Source organism: Micromys minutus (genome assembly GCF_963924665.1).
Source record: "Micromys minutus genome assembly, chromosome: 28".
NCBI lineage: Eukaryota > Metazoa > Chordata > Mammalia > Rodentia > Muridae > Micromys > Micromys minutus.
In genome coordinates this window covers 36,214,139-36,234,837 of record NC_137963.1, presented here as the reverse complement: position 1 = coordinate 36,234,837, position 20,699 = coordinate 36,214,139, and the positions used below count along the sequence as shown (strand labels likewise).

The 20,699-nt window shown below is 48.3% G+C and overlaps 1 protein-coding gene across 1 annotated transcript in view; it reads right to left on the bottom strand.

The window, feature by feature from the left end:
- GABBR2 (gamma-aminobutyric acid type B receptor subunit 2) overlaps positions 1 to 20,699 on the bottom strand; it is a gene marked incomplete at its 5' end in the record, with an annotated part of 325,701 nt that overhangs the window by 204,992 nt on the left and 100,010 nt on the right. Inside the window, one exon of the mRNA XM_080940105.1 lies at positions 10,427 to 10,564. Coding sequence (XP_080796231.1) covers positions 10,427 to 10,564 — 138 coding nt within the window. The remainder of the gene's footprint in view (positions 1 to 10,426; positions 10,565 to 20,699) is intronic.

The following is a 20,699-nucleotide window of genomic DNA, read 5'->3' as shown; positions in this document are numbered from 1 at the left end:
GAATGAAACATTGTCTCCAAACTGCAGTCCAGCACCTCCCTCCAAAAAAAATAAGTGGCTATGTATGGATGAGTAAGAGAGGGGATGTGGAGTGTGTGTGTAAGTGTGCATGTGTGTATGTGTATGTTTGTGAATGTGTATGTATGAGTGTGCATGTGTGTGTGAGTGTGCATGTGTGTGTATGTGTGTGAGTGTGTATTGTGTGTGTGAGTGTGTATGTGTATGAGTATGAGTGTGTGTGTGTGTGTATGTGAGTGTGTGTGTGTGTGTGTGTATTGTGTACATGTGACACAGGTGAAAGGGGGAAGGCAGGTGGAAAAAGATTGGTAAGTGCCAACAGCTCTCAGAGTAGGGTAAAGGGCGTTTGATAGTCATTATTCTTTGGGGAAAAGAATTTGGGAAAGGTGTAAACAATGCAGCATACACCGCCCACAGTAAAGATGGCTGCCACAGACAAGTGCAAACCTCGCCGCACTTTTAATGAGCCATGAATTCTTAGTGCAACTTACACAAGACAGAGAGGTTACCAAAACATCCTAAAGGAAACACAGAGGCTCCTGGGGGGGCCTCTTGGGTCAGAGCCAGACCCTGGGGTCCCTACTTTGCAAAGGGAGCTGATGTTACCAAGCAGGATGAAGTCTTCCCGGGGAAATGGTGCTCCATCTGTAAATGGTGGTGTATCACTTTCTGTGTTCTGGATGAAGGGTTGGGCCATTACCCTGGGCTAAAGTCCCTCCCACCCATCACTGCAGGGACAACTGGGTGGTTTAGAAGACTGAAGACAGGAAGAGTGGCCTTCCCCATACATACCAAGCTAGCATTCCATGTCCCCAGACCACGGGGTGAAACACCCCGCCTGAGAACTTGGAGGAAGTGGAGAGATTTGTGTTTAGTATTCCCGTTTCGACACGACTTCCAAGCATCTAACCTAGGACTGTTTTTCTCAAGTAGAGCCCTTTCTGCTGCTTGCGGCTCAGCCACTCACAGTGGAAATGCTAAATAATTTAAGAGTCTTTGTAAACTGACTCAAAGCAAAAGCCTTCTGTATAATTCACAAGTAATGCAAGCCATGTGCTACTAAAACAACCAGTTCATTTATTATAAGACCTCCGGGGCGGAGCTGAGTGTATGTTTGAAAGGCTTGGCAGGCGTGGACTCACCAATAGCCTGTCTGTGTAGCCTTGGAATCCAAAAGGATTATCTTTTTACACAAAAACAACTTATTGAATGGGAAGTCAGCTTAAGAGGATGTGTACCTACTGTGTGTGTTTGTCTTTGTGTGTATGCATGTGCATATTTGTATGTCTCTGTGTATATACATGCATATGTGTGTTTGTGTGTCCCAGTGTATGTACATCAGTGTGTGCCCCATGTGCTTGTGTGCCAGTGTGTATGTGTGTGCATGTGCCCTTGTGCATATGTCTGTGTGTTCCTATGTGCTTCTGTATATATGTGTCCTTCTGTGTGTGTGCTTGTGTGTCCCTGTGTGGATGTACATGCTTCTGCCTGCATGTGCCCCCTGTATATGTGTGTGTGTGTGTGCATATGTGTGTGTGTGTGTGTGTGCATATGTGTGTGTGTGTATCTCTGAATGTATGCCAATATAGTATCAGGAATTCCTAGGAATGGTTGTGTTTTTGTACATAACACTAGCATCATCACCACCGAGACAAACCTAAGACAAATCTGTGCGTATGCGCCACCTCCCCCTCCTCTCTCTGTGCACATGTAGACACGGATCCCGAGTGACTTCCAATGAGAACCTCTTCCACATAAGAAGTCCTAAGCCAGCCCGGGTCCTCTATGGACCCATGCATGCTGTAAAGAAATGGCTCAGAGTGTCCACAGCCTCTGGGAGCACAGTAGTCTGTCACAGCAGTACAAGACTGCTTTCATCATCTGGAAACCTAACCAGGACCGGCTTCACCCCCTGACCCCCCTCAGTGCATGAGAGTGTTAGATGAGATGTGGGGTGAGCAGCAGCCCAGAAACTACAGGTGCTGATTCTGGAGCTGTGTAGGACTCCCGTGGGAGACCATCCAGTCTCTGTGTGCCTCAGTTTCCTCCTCTGTGAGGTGAGGGGGGTAACAGTGTGTACTTCATAGATTTGGCACATGAGGAGGAAGAGGAGAGAGATCACACAGTGTTAGGGCAGAGGCCATGATGATTGAAGCATGTTGGTTTGTGACGAGCCACCTAGGCTGGGATAGGCAAAGCAACCTGCCCAGGTCACCAGAACAGTCACCAGCATCTCTCTGCCCTAGTGTCATGGTTTATATGTGCTTGGCCCTGGGAGTGGCACTATTCGCAAGTGGGACTTGTTGGAATAGGTGTGTCACTGTGGGTGTGGGGCTTTAATACCCTCCTCCTGGCTGCCTGGAAGCCAGTCTTCTCCTAGCAGCCTTCAGATGAAGATGTAGAACTCTCAGCACCTCCTGCACCATGCCTGCCTGGATGCTACCATGTTCCTGCCTTGATAATAATAAACTGACCCTCTGACCCTGTAAACTAGCCCCAATTAAATGTTGTCCTTCTAAGAGTTGCCTTGGTCACTCTTGGTATCCACACTGCAGTAAACCCTAAGACACTCAGAAAGCACTGAACCTGATCCTCCCAGGTCCCACCTGCCTGTCCATTATAGGAGGGAGGCCCCCTTCTTCCTTCACTGTTCGGAATATACCACAGTTGTACCAACCATAAGCTGCCACTCCTGTGCCGTGCAAGTAGTTTGAGTGATTTATTTATTTAAAATGAATTATTTACAGCCTTTAGACTTCCGAAAAGCAGTAGAGGTGGCTGGTGGGGAAAGGCACATCAGCAGTGAGGCCACTGAAGTTACACACTGGAGCTGCCGTTACGTTCGATGCTGTGGTCTTGAATTAAAAATAGGGGTCAGAACCTCACATCGACTCTTCAGTCAGATTGACAGGGAAGATATGGGCTGACTCTGTGGCAGGAAGAGATTGGGAACAGCCATGTACTCAATAGCTTCCTCTTCCTCCCTTAGCCAGCTTCTGCTACTGGCAAACCCCAGAAGAGGAACACGCGCTCTCTAACAGCCCCACCTTCCTGGCAGGTTCTCTGCTGACTCTATTGTTCTGAGTCACCTTCATGGTTTCTGATCGTTCATTTTCTGCATGCAACTTTGAGTCCAGAGACAAGTGGAGACCTATAAATCCTCAAGAATTTCCCCAGTCGGGCCTGGCTGGCATCTCAGATCGCAGGTGCATCCATAGAACATTGTGGGGGTTCACAGTCTAGAGAGGGTGTCTGCATGTCTCATGTTCCCTGTCCTCTAGTCCTTCCCCGTGTCCCTAAGGAAGGGGCGGTATTTTTGCTCCATTGCACAGACAAGCTCAAAGAGGCTGCGGAGGACTCTAATTTGCTACCCTGCTAAGAAAGTAGCCAGAGGCACAGTTATCTCAAGACTCAATCTCAGTCCTCTGTTCTAGCAACTGGGCCAAGCTGCCATGTTTCCTTCTCTTGGGGTGATGGGTTTCATGTGCCGAGCTGGTCGGGGAGAGCCTGGAAGGGCATACCGCAGGTGCTCTATCTCATGAGTGATGGGGTACACACACACACAAAAAAAAAAAACTCAGCACAAGCCAGTGGGTGAATGAATGCATGAATGAGTGAGTGAATGAATGAATGAACCTGTGAGGGGAGGGTCCCCTCCAGATCTTCTCTCCTTCAATCAAATTCATGGCAGTTTGGATCCTACAGGGCAGTGAATCCCAAAGGCCCACCCATGTGAAGCTGTGGAATGAACTCTCTGTTCTAACTTCACCCACATGACTAGGTAGGACTCTGTCGAGCTTCGAGCAATGACAGAGAAGGACTTCTAGGCAGGAAGAGATCTGTAAGTCTTAGCCATGTCGGTGGGGTGCCACAGTGTCATGGGGGATGAAGAACTGGGGACTGACTCTCATTGACCCTCTTCTGTGTAGAAAGACAGGCTTGGGAAGGGGAGAGAGAGTGCCCTAGAGCCAAGAGATAGGAGAAACCCAGTATGTTACCAGCACATTCCAGAGAAATCAGGAAAGATTTCATAGAAGTATCCAGTTAAAGGAAGGTCTTGGAAGGAAAGCACCTAGGCTCAAGGCATTCTGGGTAGCCCTAGTCTAAGGCCAAATGAATAGCAGGGGCTGGTCCCATCCAGCGCTGTCTTTCTTTACCCCGAGCTTTCCCCATCATGCCCTTCACCTCTCTCACTAAGTTCTTCAGCCCTGTGTTCACAGCAACCCCTCTGTTACCACACCCACTCCCCTATTTCTTTACCAAGAAGACCAGCTAAGGACTCCTTCTCTCTCCTACCCAGTGCCAACATTTCTGGCCTTGCCCTGCGTGTGGTAGTCTGCCCATTTGTTTCAGACAGCTGGTCTTTATTGTACCTGGCATTTTATGATGTGACCAGTGACCATTGAGGACTTTCTACAGTCTGGAGTCTCTCCCAGCCTTTCCTCTACTTGGCCCACAGAGCATGCCTCTAATATTAATATGGGGTCTCTTCCCATGCCTTCCTTTTGCTGTGCCCACAGAGCATGCCTCTAATATTAATATTGCTCATTCTTTCCCTCCCCTCTTTTGTTTTTAATGACTCCAGAAGGCAGAAGCATCTCATAGATTATTAATGTTCTAAATGGCTCCTCTGGAGACCAGGGCCAAGAAAGGCTCCAACTGCTCTGGATCATTGGCCTCTGTTCTATTTCTTAGACAGCAGCAGCCTCAGCAGACTCAACGATTCGGTGCCTAATCATACTGCCACCTTAAATGCTTTCCAGTCCACTGCGCCCTCTGTAGCAAGGGCGTGGCAGCCCTATGGCAGGCTATTGGCCTGGTAGGCTTTGACTCCTGGGGGTAGAGAGGTCAAAGTGTGAACTTTGAGTGTCTAGCTGCAGACTCCCCATCCTCCCTCCACCCTTGTGCTCCAGAGCTAGGAGGGGCCAAGGCAAATAGGCCTTACAGCCCATGCAGGGTGGAGAGTGATTTCAAAACTCTCCACTGACGCCACTAGAGGTCTTCTCTGACTGGTGGAGCCAGGGCCGTCAGACCAGCAACTCCTGCTTTATCATTCATTCAAAATAAAACGCTTTCCCTTGGCAAAAGGGAGCGAGGCCCTCATTCACTCTTACTACATCTGCAAGAAACAAGAGTTAGGCTTGCAACGCCCGTTTTACAGAAGAGGGCGTCTAAGAGATAAAAAGTTACCTAGCAAATCTCAGTGAGCCAAGGGATGGTGCTTTAATGCCAAAACCAATCAAGATTTCCAGTTTGGGGAAATAGAGTCCTGAATGTACTGGATATTTACTGGCAACAGGTCTGCTAAATCTGCTTTCTCCATTGGAATAGCCTCTACCCAATCGAACCTCATGGGAGCTTATCCAAAGAGATAGCTCCTATGGCAGCAAGATCTTTCCTTGTGTGCCAAGGCTGGCCAGGAGGCAGGGTGGGCTGTGGGAATGAATACCTTAGGGGCGCCTGGAAAAGGCATCTAAGAGTAAATAATTTACCGCAGAACCTTTTAAAGGACAAGCTTTGTGGGACGCAGTTCTTAGGGAGCTGGTGTTTGCTGTTCTCACAAGCTGCCCTTTAGCCTGACAGGAACCTCGCCTTACTTCACCCCCTTCACTTCGGCAGTTGGCAGTCACATCTGTGGCAGCAGCGGTCTGCAAGCTGAGGCAGCCCTCAGCCTGCTCCTGAGGCTCAGGAGCTCTGTCCTGCCCTGAGACTGCCTTAGCCTGGCTCTGCCTCCACATCTCGGTCGAGCGATGCCATCTTCGTCTTCCCTGCCCCGCTTCCAATTCTCCTCCCTCTCCTCAGCCCAAGCTTCAGAAGGACAGACAAGGCTGGTGTGTGTGCATGAGTGTGTGTGCGCGCGCATGCGTGCATGCAGATCTTTGTCAGCAGAGTGGGAGGTGGGATTCTGAGGATGAGATCTGAAGGTCTGCTCAGGTGAGCCAGGTGACTAAAACTCGGTGGGTCAGGGAATAGAGATGACTGGGGTGGAGCCAGAGCCCACCTCTGGTGACCTTTGCATCCGGTTGGCAAGCGCTAATGGCTGAAGATGCTTGAGTCATCCAAGGGCTGGTGAGATGGAGGAATGGCAGGGCATAGGGGTCAGGTTGTGTTGGATCTGCAGTTCAGAGTGAGAGGGACAAAGAGCAGTGAGTGGCTAGGAAGGAAGAGAACATGTTGGGTAGAGGTGTGGCTTCCCAAAGGAAGAAGCCTCTAAGATGTCCCCATGAAGGATGAGCAGGGCCCTGCTGCACAAAGGGGCCCTGAGGCTGAGGGAGAAGCAGCATGAAGAAGCAGGAGGTAGGCTGGAGAAGTGTCCTTGTCACACCATTCGGTGGGGGCTTTGCCTTGGTGACACCAGTCAACGTGTCCAGCAGCAGTCTCTCACAATGCCCTCAGTTCCTCCTCCGCACACCTGCGCAGCAGCCGCAGTGTTCACCAAGAATCCCTGGAGTGACCCTAGTGAGCACCTGGCCACCAAGTCTGCAGGAGCAGGGCGCAGAGAAGCCACCGGAGCTGCTGGCACTGGGCTGGCCCAGGGTAAAAAGTGGGTCACTGAAAGAGTTGATGAACCCTCTAACTTGGTCCTGCATTTCCTCGAGGCTTAAAGTTTGCTACTTTAAAATAAGCATGTCCCCGCCCCACCCCACACAGAAGATGCAAGCCCTCAGTCAGATCCCCTCTCATTTATATTCAGTCTCCCCAGAGCACACTCTAGCTGACACAAGACTCAGGGCACTGGGGTGTGGTACTGCACTATGGTCTAGGGATGGCGGCACCATCGTGAGCTGGGGAAGCTGAGGGGAAGGAGACTCCATCTATGTGGTTACAAGGAAACCGCCATCCATGCTGAGTAAAGAACTTTGAATTAGGCTGCAGTGAGAGGTAACCTGTGTCACACAAATCCGATAAACTCGTTGGTTTCCTGGGGTGGGCTGCGGTGACATTCTACTGTGGTTTGTCATCGGGTCTTTTAGGAGAAGGTAGCCATTCACATCTCTCCCAGAGAAGGAACTTTAGCACACTGATTTCACAGCCACAGACTGCCTTCAGGAGTTGCAAATCTATGTATGCCCTCTAACTTCCACCATGCCTCCTGCCTCTCACACCTGGGTCACACACAGATCACCATGAAATTCCCAGACACGTATACAGCTCCAGAGACCCAAAGGCCTCCCTCCTCTACGGTCTCAACACGCTCCCTTCTTTGATGGCCAGCTAGTGCCTTCCTGGTTGTACCCTAGCTGGCCCAGACTCTAGTCCTGTATCCTGCTCAGGACCAAGCTGGGGTGGGAGAGGAATAGTTCACCTTCCCTGGTCCTCACATTGAGGTGTGGGGATTTAGGCTCCCAGTGGCTGAGTGACTCAGATCAGGACAAACAGTATGGGCCTCCCTCGCAGCAGGCCTGATTCAAGAAACACAGCAAAAGGCAAAAGTTAAAATTAACCTGTTTCAGCACCAGCATGTGAATTTCACCCGGCAGCATGCGGATCCCTATTTTCTGCTCAGGAAACAGAAGCAGCCTGTTCTCATTCCTTCCTGGGGGAGGGGTCTCTGTCCAGCAAGGGGTCCCCACACCTTCAAGGGACAGTCAGGGCTCCTTATGCAACCCATAACCTAGAACCCATTTCTAAAATAAGTCAAGGCATTCAAACTCTCCAGCAGCTGCAGACCCAGCCACACTTTGTGGGTGAGCTCAGCCTCCAGACAGGGGCAGAAGCAGCTTGGGAGAACTGTAGCTTGGGTCATAACAAAGGGATGTACAGTTCCTGTAAGTGAAGAAGAGGGGCGGGGTTCCAGCCTGGCAGGCCACTCCCACCAGGAGCCAGATCAGACTCTCCACATCCAGACTCCCTTGATAGGCTAGAGAAGAATGGCTCCCTTGGGCTTTGTCTACCACGTCGCCTCCCAAATCAGCAGATCACTCAGACCCGTCTAGCTCTGCCCAGTTCCAGGTCTCCAGGCCCCTGCAGCTTTGCATCCCACTAGAAGCCTTGATCTGGCCCTAGGATCTGCAAGGAAACACAAGCAGGGAAGTAGTGAGCTGGCTTTGAGTGGTACCCAAGATGCTGGTCACAGATACACAGCAAGTCTGCCAATAGAGGTGAAGGTGGGGTGGGGGGGCAGAAGTGGCTTGCAGACCTCACTCAACCCTACAGTGAAGGCCACACTCCCCATGAAAGCTTTGTTCTTAGCCTGTCTGCCCTTGGCTCTATGTTTATGGAACCTCTGGCTACCAAGAAGGTACTCAAAGCCACAGAAGGCAAGGGGCTGAGCCAAGGTCTTGCAACAGCTGGGAACATCTTGAGGGCTTAAGCCAGGCTCTCACACACACTTTGCCCTGAGCTAGTTCCCTGTAGACTGTGAGGTTTGCTGCTCTCTAGCCCCCCCCCAGGGTAGCCTGTTCCAGCTACATAAAGGATCCCCAGTGCCCAAGACCATTTACCCCCATCTAATGCTACAGTCTTCTCACACTGCTACCAGCCCCACAGCCCAGAATTCTGTCACCAGACATGCAGACTCTTCCTCATTACCAGCTGCCTAGGTTGGTCATTCTGTTCATTCACAGGGCTGCACCCAGCAGCCCTGTCCCACCCTTTGGATCTCAGATCGAGTGTTGCCATCTCCCAGAGGCCTTTGCTGAGTACCCACATAGCCACCACTTAATCCCACACCCCTGCTTATTTTGAGCACAGCTCTTACAGAAAACCTCATTGCAAGGGTCAAAATTTAAGTCTGGCCTTACCGCTTATTAGCTGTCAATCTTTAGCCCCCATGTGCCCAGCTTTCTTAGATATAAAGTGGAGATGATAACAGACCAGTATCAAAGACTGGGTTAATGCACACTAGGGTTTATGACAGGGCCTGGTGCCTGGCGGGCCTCAGGGACCATGCTTAGGATTATTGCTCCTTCCTTTTTTACTGCCTGACCTCTTTCCAGTATGCAAGCTCTGACATGGTGGAGACCATTTCTGCCCTCCTGTTCTACACCTAAGGTGTTTACCAGAGTTCCAGGCACAAAGGAAGTTGTCCCCTAAATATTGTTGTTGTTGTTGTTGATTGGAAGGAAGACGGACAATAATAGGTGAAGGGTTAGATGGGGACAGACAGATGGACAGATAGATGTACGTACATACAGATGGATGGATGGATGGATGGACAGATGGATATATGGGTAGTTGGATGGATAATGAGTGTATAGATGATTGATAGAATGGTAAATAACGATGGACGGACAGACAGATGGACAGATGGATAGACAGACAGATGGATGGACGGATGGATGGATGGGCAGACAGATGGATGGACAGACGGATGGATGGATGGACAGATAGATAGATGGGTAGTTGGGTGGATGATGAGTGGATAGATGGTTGATAGAATGATAAATAATGATGGATGGACAGACAGATGGACAGATGGATAGACAGACAGATGGACGGACGGATGGATGGGCAGACGGATGGACAGACAGATGGATGGATGGACAGATAGATAGATGGGTAGTTGGGTGGATGATGAGTGGATAGATGGTTGATAGAATGATAAATAATGATTGATGGACAGACAGATGGACAGATGGATAGACAGACAGATGGACGGACAGATGGATGGGCAGACAGATGGATGGACAGACGGATGGATGGATGGACAGATAGATAGATGGGTAGTTGGATGGATGATGAGTGGATAGATGGTTGGTAGAATGGTAAATAGCGATGGGTGGGTGGATGGACGGACGGACGGACAAATGGACAGGCATAGGACGGGATGTATATGGGTTACTACCACTCATCCTTGTGGTCATACGTTTCTAGACTTTTCTTTCCCATTTCAAGTTACAGCTCTTACTGCCGAGCCTCATCTATAACCAGCTATACACCCACTGAAACATTCGATCGTGTAAGAGTCAATGTGGTAAAATGCCAATACCTGGCTAGGAGCCTAGGAGTGGCTTAATGAGGAAAAGGACAGTCTTGGACAAAGAAGACCTTCAGTGGAAAAGAAGATCTGGAAAGGAAAGGATATGGGTACAGAGTACAGTGAGCAGTCTCTGAGGCACCCTGGGTGCCTGGGTGTGGCTGTGCTATCTGAAGGCGGTGCTCTCTGGGGGCTGTACTCTGGGTAAGTGAGCAAGGGGATTATCCGGACAGTTGACAGGGCTTCATGGGCCCGAGAGTCTGGCTAGGGAGTCAGCGGTGAGCCCCGAGGTCTGATAGCATGCACAGGATGCACAGTTAAAGGATTCTTAGTATGTTCATTAGAAGGACAGGCCGGGGATCAGGTCAGCATCGAGGACAGTGGGTGATAGTACAGCTCAGGAAGCACATTACTCAGGGCCTGCTCCTGCTAAGTGCTTGCAGCCCACAAAGATGCACCGAGTCTGTGGGGTAGGGACTCCGCCCTTACCTGTACCAGATTCCAGCCTTGGAGGGACTCTGCGATGATAGAGGTGACAGATGGACAGACGCCGCCAAACACCATCAAATGGTTCGGCCCATACTTTATTGCGTCATAGAAGGCTTTCAGTCCCTTTGCATTGTCACACTGTGGGGAGAACACAGAAAGAGAGCAAGACCTCAATTAGATGTAGATTATGCTGGGGTAAGAGCCCTATAGCAGGATCATACAGTCGACCCGTGATCATGGGAAACCCTAGACAAACTTCCCCCTGTGGGGCCTCTCCACAGCCCCAAGCTCAGGGCCTAAGCTTAGGGAGGTTTTTGGTATTATATCCCAGACCCCAAGTGGTTTCAAAATGCAGGCCCATCTCTGTAGCACACATGTAGAGGGGAGCCACATCTGTCCCCCAGCCTCTTTTGCACAGTCATTTACATTTTAAAAGATGGGGCAACATTCTGGCTATTGTGAAAATAGACAAGGACAAGTGTTGGCAGGGTGTAAAGAAACTGCAAGCTTTGTGCACTCTTGGAGGTGATATAAAAAAATTACATTGACGAGAACAGTATGTCCACCCTATAAAGTCAACAATTTCCATGTGGCACAAGAACTCTGTGTCTAGATGGAAACCCTGAAGAACCCAAAGATATCTCTATTCCATGTTTAGAGTAGTGCCAGTCACAACAGCCCAAAGGTAGAAACATCCCAAAGTCCGTCAACAAATAAAGGGACAAGCAAACCGTTGGATACATTGAAGTAGTATTCAGTCTTAAAGAAGGAATAAAGTCTGATGCATGATAGAGCCAGATGAAATGGCCACACTGGAAAGAGAATGAGAGGGTCAGTAGCCTCCTCTGGTTTGTCGCTGGAGTCCTGAAGTGAGATTAAAGATTCCATAGGGGTCTGGAGCTATGCGCATTTGAGCAGTCTGGTCAAAAAGATTCTACCCACCATGGACCCATTCTTGCCTGGGCTTCCGTTTCATTCACTTCAAGGTGGTCTAACAAGTTGCTAAACTGTGGAATCTCCTTTCTGGAGACAAGCTCGCACAGTCTCTTTTCTCCTCCCAGCATGAGACTCCTGGGGGAAGTGGGAATGTCAAAGTACTTCCCCGGTCCATCGGTACAATAGTCTCATAGTCACATTGAAGGACAAACATGTCTCTTTCAAATATCTTCGGTTCCGACAGAACCGTTACCCATGATTCCACTCATGTAAAGTGCGTTGAGAGGAAAATTCACAGAGGCAGGAACTACAGTTGTGGTTGTGAGGGGCGCAGTGAGAGGGAAGTGTGGATTTCTGCTCAGTAGAGTGAGGGTTTTGATGTGGAATTATGCCAAAGGTCTGAAACGGAGGGAGGAATGTTGTAAAAGTGTGAATATGAATGTCACGAGACGTTAGAAGGATGTTCAAGATGGTGACTGGATGTGATGTGCATTTGTCACGGTAGTGGGGGTGGTGTGGAGGAAGAGAAAAGATGCCACACATCTCAAAAAAAGTCAATGGCAAATGCTTTACACTTGACACTTAGCCCAGAGCTGGTCCTGAGGGCACAGCTCTGTCTAGGACTAGAAAGAAACCCTGACCAAGGAAACATGCCAGAAACTCCAAGGAGGGAGAGGCAAGAAAAAAAATGTGCCTGAGAGACAGGAATCCTCCTGCCTCACTCTTTCCTTCTGCCTCTGCCCCCTGGACAGTGATCAGCTCCCCTGAACAGAGGACCTGCTTCCTCAGCCTGGAGATCAGAAAATCTACCACTGTAGCTGCTTCAGTGACCCCTGAAAACCACGGATCCCTTCTTCTCCTCCCTCTGTGTGTCTGCTCTGAAAAGGGAAAGGCCTATCAGAGTGAAAACCTCAAAAGGATGAAAAAAAAAAAAAAACCCAAACTTCTCATGACAGTGAATCACTGTCATAACACATGGTTACTCTTGCAGAGGACCAGAGCTCAGTTTCCAGCAGTCACATAGCAGTTCACAACTGTAACTCCAGTTTCAGGGGATCTAACACTGTCCTCTGGCCTCCATGGGCACCAGGTATGCACATGATACACAAACAATTAATTTGCATATAAAATAATATACATAAAATATATACACACATGAAATAATTTTATAACTACTTTTAAGAAGCTAAAATATTTGTAGACAAGAAAATCATTGACAGCAAGTGTGGGGTACCAGTTGTCTAGACCTGTAAAACTCCGGGGCCCAGTTGACTGTAGAGCATCCATCCCTCCAGTCAGATGGATGACCCTCCGGCAGGGCAGTTAGAAAACACTCTGGGACTAACAGAAAGAGCCACAGATCTGTTTCTCTATGCTAGTCACAAAGTAGGGATAATGATCTTACGATCTTCACGGTGAGAGTCCCACTTTTCAGGATGCCTGAGTTCTCTCCTCTCTCGCTGCTCAAATCATGTTTCCCAGCCTCCTTTAAATCCCTGAAATAAAGGCATTGCCTTCATGCCTCTGGGTTAAAGTGCTCGCTGCTTCCCTTGCTAGAAACATGTTTCCAACTCACCTGACAAATCAGGGTTCCCACCAGGGGTACCCAGTTCCACCCAGTGTCTAAACAGATATGTCTTCTGGTGATTCTGAGGCCACACACAGTCCTCAAGAGCTACAACGGAAGCCTAACATCAAATCACAGGCTTACTTAAAGCATTATAAGACCACTTTGTGATTTTCGGGTGGGGGTGGTTCTTGAATGTGAACTTTTAGATGATGTCATGTTGCCATATCAAAGGTTGGTCTCTATCAAATTCATCATCCTGTTTTGTTTGTTTGTTTGTTTGTCTGTCTGTCTGTACTCTGATCGGAGGGCAAGGTCTTGCCATTTGCTTCACTGTGGTCTGCTCATGGCTCCTGTGTGACTTCCACAAGGACAAGGTAGGTGCTGGAAAGCCTGTGACTCCCCACAGTATCTGCACATCCTTCTCCTGTTTTCTTTGCAGTTCTGGGGTTTGTAGCCAGAGCTTTGCACATGCTAGTTAAGAGCCGAACCACTGAGCTATACCACTGGGGCCCTCTTTTAGATTTTGCTTTGAGCCAGAGTCTCCCTGGGCTGGTCTTGAAACAGTTCTGTAGCTTCTGCCGCCTGAGAAGGGGAGCCGGGACAATGGGGCTGTACGATCACACCCAGCCTGTCCCCCTGTGTTTGTACATTGCCCTGCGTCTCTGCTCTTCCCACTTATCCACATCATCCCCGAAAGTGGTCATTCTAGGGACACAGCAGGTGTTTGCATCTGCCCTAGAGGCCTCAGACCTCACAGGCCATGAGTTAGGGCTCCATGAAATGACCTGTATGGGAGATAGAACTTAGAGCCTCGTAACCCACAGGATCAATGAGAACCCCGAAGGAAGACAACAGATGGTTCGCATCAGAACACATTCCGACAAGGAATCGGGAGAGAAATAAGCCAGCTCTTCACTCCAAATGCACCCCTTGTCCCGGATGACTGAAGAGGACCTGAGGCCAGGGGAAGGAGAAGGTGGAATCCTCAGTGCTTTGTTGGGGAGTTTGGATGGTAGCCTGTAGATAACTGATAGAATTAAATGTTCACATTTTAATTTGATTTAGGCGCTGTTGATTTAGCGCAGTTGGCAGAGTCCTGACATGCCAAAGGCCTTGGGTTGAAGCCCCAGTGCTGTAGTTACTGGGTGTGGTGGTGCTCACCTCTACTCCAGGACTTGGCTGGGAACTTGCTACATCATGAGTTTAAGGCCAGTCTGGGGTTCACAAAATCCTGATAGATAGACAGACAGACAGACAGACAGACAGACAGATAGATAGATAGATAGATGATCTGGGGTTCACAAAACCCAGATAGATAGATAGATAGATTTATAGATACATACAAACATACATACATACATACATACATACATACATACATACATTCATACATACATGCATACATACATACATACATACATTCATACATACATGCATACATACATACATAGATGATAGATACATAGATGATAGATAGATACATAGATAGATAGATACATAGACAGACAGACGAATTGAATTGCATTAATTTTGGCAGCAGTCAAGCAAAAAGAAAGAAAAGAGAGAAAGTAAAGAAGTTAGGCAGTGCTGGAGAAGAATGCTCCCCACATTGTGTTTCTTGAGTTCCTGAGCTGAAAGTACCTCACCCTCTGTAGGATTGATATAGATGATAGAGACAGGGATGGGACAGGGATAGGGATAGAGATAGAGATAGAGATAGAGATAGAGATAGAGATAGAGATAGAGATAATGATAGAGATAGGGATAGAGATAGAGATAGAGATAATGATAGAGATAGGGATAGAGATAGAGATAGGGATAGGGATAGGGATAGAGATAGAGATAGAGATAGAGATATGGATATAGATAGAGATAGGGATAGGGATAGAGATAGAGATAGAGATAGGGATAGAGATAGAGATAGAGATAGAGATAGAGATAGAGATAGGGATAGGGATAGGGATAGGGATAGGGATAGAGATAGAGATAGAGATAGAGATAGAGATAGAGATAGAGATAGAGATAGAGATAGGGATAGGGATAGAGATATAGAGATAGAGATAGAGATAGAGATAGGGATAGGGATAGAGATAGAGATAGGGATAGAGATAGAGATAGAGATAGGGATAGGGATAGAGATAGGGATAGAGATAGAGATAGGGATAGGGATAGAGATAGAGATAGGGATAGGGATAGGGATAGAGATAGAGATAGAGATAGAGATAGAGATATAGATAGAGATAGAGATAGAGATAGGGATAGAGATAGAGATAGAGATAGGGATAGGGATAGAGATAGAGATAGAGATAGAGATAGAGATAGAGATAGAGATAGGGATAGGGATAGAGATAGAGATAGAGATAGCAGGTTGGGATTCATTTTTCTGCCCTGATTTCCCAAGCCATCTCTAATTTGAATACATATAAAGAAGGGGTCCCTTGCTTTCCCATCTGATGACAATCAGATCACAGAGCCACAACACCCAGAGCTCGTAGGAAGAAGCCCTAGGAACAATGAGCTTCTTCGTGCTTGTTCGCTTAGCAGCATCACCCATCTGCCCAGGACGCTGTGTTAGCGAAGGGGCTGCCTGTTCTCAAACACACAGCTCTGGGCTTGGTTGGGGCTGGAAGAATCTCCCAAGGTCACCAAATGTGTGCCCGAGTCAGTTTTTACCAGACTAGGAATGGCAGGAAGAGTTTCAGCTCCAAAGACCTTCACTCCAGGGTGTTACTCCCAGGAATGCAGTTTCCTGGCAAAAGGGATTTTGCCCATGTAATTGAGGTGCTAATTAGCTGGCCTTAAATTAAGATCTGTGTGCGCTCACCAGAGTCGCACAAGCCCTTAACAGCAGAGGCCTTTGCTGGGATCAGCGTGGAAATTAGAGACGGAAAGAGTGGCAGGGCCTTGTTGGGCTATTGTGGCTTAAAGATGAAGGGGGCAGTGTGCCACAGAGGGGGGCTCAGCCTTGCAATGGCGAGAGCCTCAATCCTGGCTGGTGGGATGGTTCAGCAGTTAGAACGCTTGCTGCTCATGCAGAAGGCCCAGTTCAGTTTCCAGCACTGCTAGGTGGTTCACAACACACTGTTCTGGCTTTCATAGATACAAGGCATGCACACAATATATGCAAGACACACACACACACACACATACATGAACTCACACATACATACATACATATACACATAAGATTTTTAAAACCTTTTTTAAAAGAACCTAGATTCTGCCAGGAATGTAAAGTAAACAGAAGCAGACTTTCTCCAGTCAGGCCCTCGGATAGGGATCCAGCCCTGGGTTCAGCACCAGGGAGTCACAGCCATTACAGAAGCAGAGGCTTCAAGACCACACGTTAGAGCCTGTTTGGGTAAGTTAGCCCGTCTCAAACTAGCCAAACAAAATCTATAGTTCTGAGGACCTAGCAGAAACATAGTGTGCTCTCCTAGCATGAGCAAGATGCTAAGGCAACCCCCTAGTGCAACCAAAATGGCTACTCAGCCTTTTGATGCCACAGGAAGCCTGGAGCCTGGGGCTGCACAAAGCTAGGCCGAGCCTGCAACTCTGCCACTGTTCTGTGAGGAAGCCGATGGGTGTGGCTTAAACCACCACATTCCTGCTGATCTGTTGCAGCAAAAACAAGCCGCTAACGCCTTCGGGTAGAACAAGAAAAGCAAGAATGACATAGTACATTTTCCTCCACCGAGAGCAGCAGCCTCAAATCCATATACCTGTGCGTCCTTTCTGTGTGCACGGTGCCAAGCAGTTTTCTCCTATAAAATGTGAGTACTGGGGAGCTTTTGTTTCTAATGTGCTGCTTTTGACAAGCTTTCTGTCCCCTGGTCCACTTGTTCTGCTGTGACTCCAGGTACAGGCAGTGGTGATGTAATCTCTGCCCCCAACCCCGCCCCACTGGCAGAAAACAGAGGACTGCAAAGGATTCTCTCCTCCCACTTGACAGGATTAGGGGGGATTTCGGGATTCCCAGCCTAGAGATCTCTTATATTTAGTAAACTTGGCACGTGAAGGTTAAAGCTAAGTGCTCTGGAAAGACCAACCACTTCCCTCAAACAGTGCAGCCAACCAGAACCTCCGAATGTGTGAGGGTCTTGGTAGGGCAGGAGAACTCACCTACTGGGGGCTTAAGACCTCTCCCTTTTCTAGGGAATCCATTCTTCTCTCTTACCTTTTCGTCTGTGTGTGCTGTCGCATAATTTTTAAACATGCATTTGTGTGTGTGTGTGTGTGTGTGTGTGTGTGTGTGTGTGTGTGTGTGATATCTCTGTGCTGGTTAGTTTTTGTCAAGTTCACACAAACTAGAGACATCTGGGAAGAAGGAGAGTCAGTTGAGGAATTGCCCGTAGACATGTCTGCAGGGGCATTTTTCATACTAATTTATGGAGGGCGGGGCTGGTGGTCCTGGCTGTGGGGAGAAGGTGGATGGCAGAAAGTCTGGGAACAAGTCAGTAAGCAGCACCCCCCATGGGTGGCTCAGTTCCTGCCTCCAGCTTCTTGCCTTAAGTTGCTGCCTTGGCTTCTATGGATGATGGACTGTACGTTTCCAAGTTGCTTTTGATCATGATGTTTATCAGAGCTGGGAAGGTAATTAAGATAGGTTCTACTTTATTTTACAGAGCCCCTGATTAAGCCTGGAGCTCGTGAGTTATCTAGACTGGCTGCCAGTGACACATGCCACAGCGCCAAGCTTTTATGTGAGTGGGAGGAGGGGATCTGAACTCGGGTCCTATGGCTTGCATAACGGCACTTTTCCGACTGAGCAATCTCTCAGCCCTTGTTTTATCTCTTCAGAAGAACTTTTATTAGTACTGGGGTGGGTGGAAAAGCGTGTCATGGCACATACAGAGAGGTCAGAGGACAGCTGTAGAAACAGTTCTGTTCTCCCATCTATATTATGTTCTGGGACTTGAACTCAGCTCTTTGGGCTTGGCAGAAAGCATGATTACCCACTGAACCATCTTGTTGGCCCTCTTTCGTATTTTTTTTTTTTGAGTAAAAGTCTCACTAGATAGCACAGTCTGGCATGGAATTCCATATGTGTCCCAGACTGGCACCAACCTGGATTCTCCCACGTCCTTAACTTATAGGCTTGTGCCACCAATATGTCCTATGTTAACACCTTCCCCTAATTCGAAAGCCTTGTTCTGAATCTTCCTAACTGATGTTTGTTATCCCCAGAAGGTGGACTTTTATGCTGACCACAGCTGGACCATCTTGGAGCTTCAAGCTCACCCCAGCTGGACTGATCCAGGAGCTGCCATGGGCTCCTCCTTTCCCTGTAGCCAGTATCTCCCGAATTTGTCCCACACCTCACAGAGCTGTTCTGGAGTGGAATAAGCTCTGGGCTCCCTCTGCACCCCCAGCCAGCATCTGAGCCTGCGCCACACACGTCACGAGCCTCCACAAAGTCCTGCACTGAAAGCCTAGGAAAGAGGATCCCAGAGGTCCTCTTGAGTGCAGCTTCCCCGTGTGGCCTCAGGACGGTGGCCTGGACAAGGTTGGTGAATGCATACCAGAGCAGCATCTCAAAAGGTCACCTGCTGAGTATCAAAGTGGCCAGTTCACTGACAGCTGGGAGACTTCTCCACGTGGTTCCTGAGGAAGGGCTTGTGACCACTTTCCCAGACACACTTCACAGACTTGTTCTTCCAGCTCAGGTGGAAGTAAATCTCACGTGTACCTCACAGTGCCCCCACTCCCTAAAGGCTGCCCCGAGGAAGCCAGGACAATGCTGGAAGCTTCTCCATTGTCGACTTAAGGCATCTGTCTGACAGCTGTCAGTGTGCTGTCTACTGGACCAGTCATCTGAAGTTATACAGCAAGGCGTTTTCTTTAGCCATTTGGCTTTTGATAAGTTGCTCTCAGAGCCCTAAAAGGGGGCTCTCCCTGTAAGACCCCCACTCGGCTGTCCTCAGTTCAACACTGGCCGGGACACTGGTCAGGACTACTTACTCCTGACTCGAACTACTGTGCACAGCTGTAAACGCAGCCACCGTCCCCATTGGTCCCCAACTGCACATCCAACACACTATTTTGTCACTGACAGTTTCTCCTACCCTGTGAGGACCTGGAACACACAGGTTCTTAAAATCCAGCGCTTATAAATGGGAATAGATCCAGTGGCCATGAAAATCCTTTGATTTTTTTTTTGTTTTTCAATCAAAAAAGTAAGATTCCGGAATGAGTTCCATTTTCATTTAAATCTCACTTTTCAAGAATTAAAATACTTCTTTGAGTTGAGGATTTCAAAGAAAGTGATGCTGAGAGTGAAAAATGTTTTTTTTTTTTTTTAATAAAAATGCCAAGAAAATGTCAGAGTTAATAACGACCCATTGAAAACTGGGAATTATTCCCCACAGAATACTGGACTGGAAGGAGACATTAAAAGCAAATGTGTCCAACCTGCTCTCAGGTTTCAGAGCCTGTTTCATCTCTCTGACCACAAGCAGCCCGTGTGGTGTCTGCTAATGACCCTCCAGGGCCAGGGTCTCAGCTCTGCTTCTGACAAAGTTCTTAAGTTGGCCTGAGACCACCGTTTCTTTCTCATCGTGTGTCCCAGAGTCCCATAAAGGACCAGATGGTGAGCATCTTAGTCTTCAATGGGCTGAGCAGCGACTCATCTCAACCACCGTGGTATGAACAGCGCAGATGAAGGAAAGGGGGCTGCAAGCCAATAAAACTTTATTGTTAAAAGCTGCAACAGCTGGATATGGCCCAGGAGCCACATTTAGTTCACTCCAGCTCTGTAGCCTCATTGAGCAAGCATCGTCCTCCACCTCCGGAGAGCCCCCCAGATACCTCAACTCAGCCCATGTTACTAGGAGATGCCTTCAGGCTAAATCACCCTTGGCTCCTCTAATCACCCTAAACGAATGCTTCTGTCTGTGGCTCGTCCCTCGTAGGCTTCAGAGCACAAGTGCATGGGGGTTGTGGAGTCTGTGGTGGTCTCCCAAATACCTCCATCCGCCTGACAGAAAACAGTACTAGCTGCAGGGTGACGGCTCATGCCTCCAACTCCAGAACTCCACGTTTGGACTACATAAGAAGACCCTACCTAAAACTCCAAACCAAAGCAAGAGCAAACAGGAAAAGAACACCAGCTTCCACCACCCTCATGGTGTGTTAGGCTCAGAACAGAGGATTTTAAGTGATGCCTTATAATATTACTAATGTCCTCTCAGTTTCCCTTTCTATTTTACATGGAAGCCGAGGCCCCCAAAATAATTTACTTGAGGTCACATAGACAGCAAGAATTCAGTTCTAGGCAATGTGATTTCAGAATACTTTAAATAAAAATCCCTGGGCCAGCAATATGGCTGAGCTGGTGAAGGCGCTTGGTGTGCAAAGCCTGACATCCTGAGTTCAAACCCTGGAACACACCCAGGACAGAACTGACTCCCTTACATACCAATTTCTGTTTTCTAGTTTTGTGTATGCATCTTTCCTCAGTTTGGTTTAGCTGTGTAAGGGTCTGCATTCTGGAAGCAGGCTTTCCTGGTCTTGCTGGCTCAACATTATGTTTTGCGCTGTCTGGTGTTAAACACTGTTAGGGTCTTTTCATTTAGTGGCGGTTTGGCAGGCCAAGGTCTTCTGAATACACCACCCTCTCTGCTAACTCCTGTCAATGGATACTTGGTATTCTAGTTTGCATCTCTGTTATGGTGATGAAAACCTGACCAAATGCAATTTGGGGAGGAAAGGATTTATTTTAGCTAACAGGTTAATAGGTTACAAGCGGTATCCAGAGAAGCCAAGACA